Source organism: Entelurus aequoreus, linkage group LG15, assembly GCF_033978785.1.
Source record: "Entelurus aequoreus isolate RoL-2023_Sb linkage group LG15, RoL_Eaeq_v1.1, whole genome shotgun sequence".
Classification (NCBI taxonomy): domain Eukaryota; kingdom Metazoa; phylum Chordata; class Actinopteri; order Syngnathiformes; family Syngnathidae; genus Entelurus; species Entelurus aequoreus.
Window position 1 is genome coordinate 9,398,132 of NC_084745.1, and position 9,507 is coordinate 9,407,638.

At 41.2% G+C, this 9,507-nt stretch overlaps 1 protein-coding gene across 1 annotated transcript in view; it reads right to left on the reverse strand.

Moving 5' to 3' along the window:
• cip2a (cellular inhibitor of PP2A) overlaps positions 1 to 9,507 on the reverse strand; it is a 44,535-nt gene that overhangs the window by 2,627 nt on the left and 32,401 nt on the right. Inside the window, 4 exon segments of the mRNA XM_062020736.1 lie at positions 2,356 to 2,494; positions 2,565 to 2,678; positions 9,225 to 9,421; positions 9,495 to 9,507. The exon segment at positions 9,495 to 9,507 is cut by the window's right edge and continues 98 nt beyond it. Coding sequence (XP_061876720.1) covers positions 2,356 to 2,494; positions 2,565 to 2,678; positions 9,225 to 9,421; positions 9,495 to 9,507 — 463 coding nt within the window.

The window sequence follows — 9,507 nt, forward strand, 5'->3', positions numbered from 1 at the left end:
TTCACACATCTGAAAACAGTTTAGCTCGTTACAGAAGCTACAAAACTGACCTTCCTTTGAGCAGATTGAGTTTCTGGAGCATCACATTTGTGGGGTCAATTAAACGCTCAAAATGGCCAGAAAAAGAGAACTTTCATCTGAAACTCGACAGTCTATTCTTGTTCTTAGAAATGAAGGCTATTCCACAAAATTGTTTGGGTGACCCCAAACTTTTGAACGGTAGTGTATATTCTTGTCTTCATGAAAGAAAGGAATCTATAACATGCTTGTATTATCATTAAACACATTTAACTTGTTAACAAAAATGTCTCTTTCATAAATAAATAAATATAAATGATATATATGAATGAGGTGGATCCCCTCCACTTGGTCAATTGAAAAGTAGCTCGCCTGCAGAAAAAGTGTGAGCACCCCTGATCTACCAGAAGATTATATTGGATATCAAAATCAAATTACAAGATGTTATTAGGGTAATTTTCTAATTTCCTCAACTGATGGACTAACGTGGTTTATTCTGCACATATGTAATATCTACAACAAAACGTGTGAATTTGGACTCATTTCATTAAGTTAAAAGGGGATACAAATTATTTCAGCATATTTATGTGCGCCCAGAAAATGTGTCCCAGTTACCAACAACATCTTTAAAAATCAAGGCAAGAATGTAACAATCCAGATTTTCTCTGTCTTCTTGTTATGGGACATTCATCCTCTGCTGTTGCCGTTTCTAATATAAAGTAGTGTAAAGTTCTTATATCAGTCAGTAAACTCGCCATGAAAGTGCTAAAACATACCGTTATAGTGAGTTTACATTATTCACTCAAGGAACTATAGTTATTAGGGTTCCGGTCGGATGTTTTTTCACGGGACACATTTCCGGCGGATGAGGAGATGCTGCTCCGTTATTGATTGAAGTAAAGTCTGAATGTCATTAAAACAGTTAGCTCCATCTTTTGACACTTCTTCCACTCCCGTCCTTGCACGCTACACCGCTACAACAAAGATGACGGGGAGAAGACGCTGTCGAAGGTGAGCCACGTAAATAAGACCGCCCACAAAAACGGTGCATCCTGAAGCGACTGTCAAAAAGCGACTTGAAGATGATGTGTAAAACATCATCTATGACTATGCAACATTTTGACCAAAGAACCACCATTACATGTTATGTACACAAGGAAGTCTTTTACTTTTAGAAAAAAATCATAATAATATGACCCCTTTAATGCGCCTTATATTAAAAAAAGATGCAAAATAGACCATTCATCGGCAGTGCGCCCTATGGTCTGGAAAATACAGTAAGTGTATTACCTTATTCTGATGACTTCATGGATTGGATTCAGACATGATTCACAGTAGTGCTGATAAGTTCCACAACTTTGAATGTACATTGCGGAGGGGTAAATAAGTCCTCCTAGATAAAGGTCACCTGGACTTGGTAATTTGATAAGTATCCCGCAGGCGGCAATCATGTGGGCACCCCTGCCTTACTAGATCCAAAATGAACCGAACTTTGATGTCGGTGCCAAACTGTGATGACGGGGTACTAGGGCTGTGAATCTTTGGGTGTCCCACGATTCGATTCAATATCGATTCTTGGGGTCACGATTCGATTCGAAAACGATTTTTTTCCTGATTCAAAACGATTCTCCATTCATTCAATACATAGATTTCAGCAGGATCTACCCCAGTCTGCTGACATGCAAGCAGAGTAGTAGATTTTTGTAAAAAGCTTTTATAATTGTAAAGGACAATGTTTTATCAACTGATTGCAATAATGTAAATTTGTTTTAACTATTAAATGAACCAAAAATATGACTTATTTTATCTTTGTGAAAATATTGGACTCAGTGTGTTGTCAAGCTTATGAGATGCGATGCAAGTGTAAGCCACTGTGACACTATTGTTCATTTGTTTTTATTTTTATAAATGTCTAATGATAATGTCAATGAGGGATTTTTAATCACTGCTATGTTGAAATTGTAACTAATATTGATACTGATGTTGATAATATTCATTTTTGTTTCACTACTTTTGGTTTGTTCTGTGTGGTGTTTGTGTCTCCTCTCAATTGCTCTGTTTATTGCAGTTCTGAGTGTTGCTGGGTCGGGTTTGGTTTTGGAATTGGATTGCATTGTTATGGTATTGCTGTGTATTATTTTGTTGGATTGATTAATTTAAAAAAAAAAAAATTAATTAAAAAATACCCAAAAAAACCCCGATTTTTAAAAAAAAAGAGAATCGATTCTGAATCGCACAACGAGAGAATCGCGATTCGAATTCAAATCGATTTTTTCCCACACCCCTACGGGGTACTGTCCCCCTCCTACTGTGTCGTTTCTATCACAAAAATGTTACCTTGATGCTGGCGTCCTTCCTTGCCTGTTCTGTCTCGTCGAGTTGCTTCCTCAGAACATCCAACGTCTCCTCCAGCTCCCTCCTCTCCTGCTCCTCCTCCTTGGCTTTCTCCTCCTTCTCCCGCAGCAGTGACGCAGTCCTGGCAAAGGGGTAAGAAGGCAGAGTGAGGCCACCTTGGACGCCAACAACGGAGGCTATATGCTTCATACCTGTCGTGCTGGAGCTGCAGCGCTTTGTGGTTCTTCTTCTGCGTCTCCAGTTGTTTAGCAAGACTGGCATGAGACGCTTGAAGCTCCCTCAGAAGCCGCTCGCTCTCGTTAAATCTGACACACACAGAAAACAATTTCTTGATTACCTTCACTCGCGTGTCGAGATTGACCGATTATCTGCGCCAATACCGCATTTTTCAGACTATAAAGGCGCACCTATGATGGTGAATGTGGAAAATAGTGTCAAAGCGCTTTGAGTTCCTTAAAAAGATAGAAAAGGGCAATACAAGTACAACCCATTTACCATTCACCATATTACAAGGCCCACTGTCGAAGAACGTGTCTATTTTCATACATTTCATATGAGGCAGTCAGATAAGTCAAACTTTATTCGACAAAAGGGAACTGCACTTTTTTGGAATTTTGAGTATCGTTCAAAATCATTATGAGAGACAAAAAGACAAAAGGGGTTTTCTTGCCTTCTAATTTGTAATAATCGGCTCATTCTAGGTGGCTAGTAAGGCAGCTAACGAGAGCAATCCATTCTACCTCTAAATTACTTTGAAAATACATCCAAAAACCGCCAACAAGGGTGTATAATAACCAAGCGTGGTAACACATCGCCTTACGGCGGCATGCTACGGCATTAGCCGTAAGCTAGCTACTGCGTCAGCACCCTAATCACGTTTGAGTTTGCAGTGCACAACACAATGGCTGAAAAAACAAATGAACAATCATACACCATGATCAATATTATAGTGACTCACTCGATGGACAGTTGTTCGTTTGGTCCAGCTGGCCCGGGGATGTTTCCAGTTGATTTTGGGTAAGCACGCCATTTATGTCGGCATAGCTTGGCTCCGAGGTCCACATTTACAGCAACAGTCTCAGCTTAGGTCTGTTCCAATGTTTCAGCCTCTCTTTGTGCTCGCTTCTATAAGCAGCACTTCATCCTCCGTATATTCAGCTTCAAAAATGTAAAGTTGTGAATCCTCCTTTGCCCAAAAATTGTCGTCTTTGTTGTCTGTTACCAAGTTTGCCTTGATTACAACACACTCGCGTTTGTTTCCGGAGGTAGGAACACACATCTGTTGCAGGAAGTCGGAAGTGCGCTGCTATGGAAACGGAAATACATTCGCTGAGGAAATAAGTGATAAATATTGAACATACTAATATATATATATATATATATATATATATATATAGTACAGGCCAAAAGTTAGGACACACCTTCTCATTCAATGTGTTTTCTTTATTTTCATGACTATTTACATTGTAGATTGTCACTGAAGGCATCAAAACTATGAACATGTGGGGTTATGTACTTAACAAAAAAAGGTTAAATAACTGAAAACAAATAGCCACTCTATGCTCTGATTACGGCTTTGCACACTCTTGGCATTCTCTCGATGAGCTTCAAGAGGTAGTCACCTGAAATGGTTTTCCAACAGTCTTGAACCTCATCGAGAGAATGCCAAGAGTGTGCAAAAAAGCAATCAAAGCAAAGGGTGGTTATTTTGAAGAAACTAGAACATAAAACACGTTTTCAGTTATTTCACCTTTTTTTTGTTAAGTACATACATAACTCCACATGTGTTCATTCATAGTTTTGATGCCTTCAGTGACAATCTACAATGTAAATAGTCATGAAAATAAAGAAAATACATTGAATGAGAAGGTGTGTCCAAACTTTTGGCCCGTACTGCATATACTTGCAGCATGTACTGTATATAAAATGTTGATGAAGGGTTTAGAAGTTGTTTTCTAGGGCTTTGAAGACTCCAATAGTTACTCCGATTAGCTGCATCTTGTAAGCATCTTTAGACTCCTAAAAAAAAAAGATGTGCGTTCTTGTCTCTCATAATGAATGTGAACGATTCCAAAAAAAAAAAGTGCAGTTCCCTTTAAACATTCTCAATTGTGTCACATGAAATACAGAACAATACACTCACTTTTTTCAGTTTATCCTTCATCCACAAAACCATCAAAATCTTCATCTTCAGTGTCCGAGTTTAACAGTTGGGCGATTTCGGCATCGAGCATGCCCGCATCCCTCTCGTCATCATCCGAGTCGGTCTCGGTGCTGTCAGTTTGCTGCCCAGCGATTAATCCGGCCCTGGTGAACGCTCGGACGACACTTGAGACTGACACCTTCGCCCAGGCGTCCACGATCCACTGGCAGATAGTGGCGTAACTCGCCCGGCAATGCCTCCCGGTCCGGGTGAACGAGTGCTCGCCGTCTGTCATCCAATGCTCCCACGCGGCTCGTAATTTGACCTTGAACGCCCTGTTGACGCCAATATCCAGCGGTTGGAGTTCTTTGGTAAATCCACCCGGAATGATGACAAGCTCCGAATTGGTTTGCTTCATTTGGGTTTTGACAGTATCGGTGAGATGCGCGCGCATGGAGTCGCAGATCAATAAGGACGGAGATTTGTGGAAAAAACCGTCTGGTCTCTTGACGTAAACTTCTGTAAGCCAGTCACTCATCTTGTCCTCGTCCATCCAGCCCTTGGTGTTAGCCTTGATGACGACGCCGGCCGGGAACTTCTCTTTCGGTAAAGTCTTCTCCTTGAAAATGACCATGGGTGGTAGTTTCTGGCCATTAGCCTGGCAACCCAGAACTACAGTGAAGGATGACTTCTCGTTCCATGTGCTGCGTACAGATGCGGTACTGGTCCCCGGTCTCTCCACACTACGGTCCACGGGGAAGTCGAAGGTGAGGGGGACCTCGTCCATGTTGGTGATGTGTTCAGGCCGGATCTTCTTTTCAGCGATCTTGTTTCGGCAGTAGGTGCGGAAAATGGCGAGCTTTTCTCCGTAATCGTTTGGCAGCTGCTGCGAGATGGCGGTCGTCGTGCGGATGGAGAGACGACGCCTTTTCATAAAACGGAAGCACCAGGATGGACCTCCTCCGAAGTCGTTGATGTCCATGTCACGTGCGACGGCTGCCGCCTTGAGTCGAATAGAGAATGTGGAGACGCTGCAACCTGCCGCTCTCTGTTCAATAACCCACTGTTCAACTTTGTCTTCCAACTGTGGCCATCTCGCTTTGTTCCCGCGGAAACTCTGTTTGGTCTGTTTTACTTGGCGCAGGTCGTATTCCTGCTTCCTCCAGTTCCGTACCATGGATTCGTTGATGTTGAATTTCCTGGCAGCTGCTCTATTCCCGTGTTCTACCGCGTGACCGATAGCCCTGAGTTTGAAATCCGCCGCGTAAGCAAGTCTCTTCGCAGGTGCCATTTTGGCCTCCTTGTGCGGCGTTACATCGGAAGTTGGAGGTCGGAACTGGGAATGACGTCACAGCCCGAGTTACGTGGTCGGAAATCAAGATGACCACATCCACGAAAGCTATTTTTGCGCTTTATAGGAACAAATTGCGGGAATATATGCACTCTTTCCACAACCTTCAAACACGGTGGATGACACACAGACGCTATTGCTCGCGACGCACAGCGCGGTAAACGACACCTAATACATATAGTTCACACTACAGTAACGTTATCATATACGAACGTCCAACAGCATATTATATACGGCTGACTTACTGCGACAAAAACTAATTAGCAGTGCTAATGACGGTGTTATAGAGGCGGATATCATTGTTTACTTCCAGAGCTGCCATCTTTGACAAGAACTCGAGCCGGAAATCCGACCTCTGGGGGCGTTCCCGTTGAAATTCTGACTTCCGGGTACAAATGGAACGCATCTTTACGCAATCACACCATACTTTTTTTATTTTATTTTTATATATATATATTTATTTTTTATTTTTTTTATAAACCTTTATTTATACATTTCAACATTTACAAACAGTTGAGAAATAATAATCAAAGTAAGTACAAAAACAGTACAAAACAGCGCCAGAGGGTTACAACCACACCATACTATTACCCGTATGTTGACGCACAGTACGTATTACTCCGCGGGTCTCCTGACTACGGAAGCCGTAATGCTTTGAAAACCATCAAGAAGTGGGGCTTCGCAGCTTACCAAAACATTTTGACAGTTTGTTCCGCGGCGTGTGTAAAGTTCTATATTCTCATTAAAACGTCAACATTTGGGTCTTTTTGTGCTAGTAATTCCTAGCATTAATTATTGAACACATTTCTAGGGAACCTGCAGTGTACAACTCCTATGTGTGCATGCCATCTACTGGTCACAATTATCATTACATAATGTACCAAATAAAATGGCTTGGAGGTAAATAAGACACAATACAAAAACTAAAAGCTGTGCATGACTGGACAGTATGTAACAGACTTGTCCTTAACACCTCAAAAACCAAAAGTATTATATTGGGGACTAGGCAAGGGTTATCTTGTGACCCAAAGTTGGATCTGAGGCTAGGTATTTCAACAGTTCAACAGGTCAGAAGTGCCAAGCTCCTTGGAGTGATGCTGGACTGCACTCTATCCTGGTCAAATCATATCAGTGATATAGTTACAAAGATGGGAAGGGCTCTTGATATTTCCAGGAAATGTGCTGCTTTTGTTGATCGACCTCTTTTTTGACAGATTGTTAAGAGTTTAGTCTTGTGTCATCTGGACTATTGTTCTACAGTCTGGGCGTCTGCTGCAAGTGGTGAGATCAGTAAACTCCAGATTGTCCAGAATAGGGCAGCACGGCTGGTTCTGTGTTGTTCACTAAGAACCAATGTTAACCATCCCGCCATCAGTGTGTGAATGGGTGCATGCGGAAAGAGTGTCAAAGCGCTTTGAGTTCCTTAAAAAAAATAAAAAGGTAGAAAAGCGCTATACAAATACAACCATTTACCATTTACCAATGTTAACCAAATGCATGCTTCTCTTTCCTGGCTAACAGTGCAGAACAGGTTGTCAGCTAATACTAATGTTGTTCAAATCAGTAAACAGTAGTAAAACCCCTGCTTTTCTCATGGCCCAAATAGTTTACAGTAGCACTATACATACCGTATATTACCAAATAAACGCCCTTGTGCAAATAACCGCCCATGTCCTAATAGCCGCCCGGGGTTTGACCCCATTTTGTGAATAACCGCCCATGTCCAAATAGCCGCCCATGGGCTGTTATTTGCATAATTTAAAATAAAATACTACTGGGGTTGCGTTTGCTGCAGTATTATTGTTTTGATGGTTTTATAGAGTACTTGGTACCATAATTTTATTTTTCCTGTATGCTGCTTTATTTAAAACTTGGAGTACTGTAGCCTTTATTTTATTTAAGTGACATAATTATTGTTCTGTTTTGATGGTGGGTTTTATACTTAAGTACTTGGTACCATAATTTTATTTTTCCCTGTAAGCTGCTTTATTTAAAAAGTTTATTTAATTTTAGTATTGGTATTCTATTTGACAATTGTTGCACTACTGCCATGTTGAGGCCTTGTTGATCTCTTGTCTTTTGATAGCCTACCTCATGTTGGTCTATTGTTTTTTTGTTTGTATGTTTACAATAGCTTTTACATTTAAAGTTTTTTGTACGAAAAAAAAATACTGGACAGTAACCATTGTAACCAAATAATTTCCTGGTGCAGGCTGGTGCAAAAATAAATAAAAGCCTTGTGCAAATAACCGCCCATGTCCTAATAGCCGCCCGGGGTCTGACCCCATTTTGTGAAATAAACGCCCGGGCTACTATTTGGTAATATACGGTAATCATAATACCAGGGCGTCTAGTGAGGGTCATTTTGTACTCCCTCGTCCCAGGATGTTTTTTTTGTCATAAAAAAATACAATCATGTGTGCTTGCGGACTGTATCCCTGCAGACTGTATTGATCTATATTGATATATAATGTAGGAACCAGAAATATTAATAACAGAAAGAAACAACGCTTTTGTGCGAATGAGTGTGAATGAGTGTAAATTAGTTTTTTGGGGTTGGTGCACTAATTGTAAGTGTATCTTGTGTTTTTTATGTTGATTTAATAAAAATAAATACAAAAATTAAAAAATTAAAAATAAATTTATTTCTTGTGCGGCCCGGTACCAATCAATCCACGGACTGGTACCGGTGGTTGGGGATCACTGATGTAGACCACAAGATAGTGTTTTAAATTTAGAAAAAAATCATACTAAGACACATTTAATGCGCCTTTTGTATGAAAAAGGACCTGAATAGACCCGCTCATCGGCAGTTCGCCTTTTAATCCGGTGCACCCTATGGTCCGAAAAACACGGTAAATGTTCACAATATTTCACGGGTCCTCACAAGGAAAGCCTACAATGTATTAAATCCATAAACTGCTGTAAAATTGTGAATAAGTGGATGGTGAGTTATTGTGATGTAGGGAACGTTTGTTGGAGTCCAGGCCATATAATAATTATGATTTTTTGTTGTTGTTGATTTTAACAATCCCAGATTTTTACCAATTTTCCCAGGAGATTTACCATATTTTGAAAAGCAAATGTGAAACCCCCTGATGTTTTTTGCTGCTAAATTAACCACAACATAAAAGATTATGTTGCTATTGGTCCGACGTTTCCTACAAAATAATGTTAAAAAACAACTTACAGCCTTGTCCAGCTGTTTACTGACATATACTCGTATGGTTTAGCTAACTTTTACTGCAAATGAAAATCGGCTCCAAGTATCGGTTATCGGCCTCCTTGACTACAAATAATCTGTATCGGCCCTGGAAAAAAACATATCGGTTGATCTCTACTCAGCTGTGATCTCACCTGTTCAGCAGGGTGTTGTAGCTCCCTTTGAGGGCCTGGTGTTCCTCCGAGTCGTGCTGCAGGCGCGCGTTGTGCTGCAGCAGCTCCTCCGTGTCGGCCTTGGAGCGTTTCGCCTCCTCCAGCTGGGCGCCCAGTTCGCCCTGCAGCTCTTCTCGCCGCCGCTCCGCCTCCTTCAGCAAACTGGCCAGCTTACGAGCCTGCGTTTCAGACACCCGGGTCAGACATCTCGGAGAAGATCACTAATTTGTTAAAAAGTTGTCATTTAGTCACCTCGGCCTCGGCT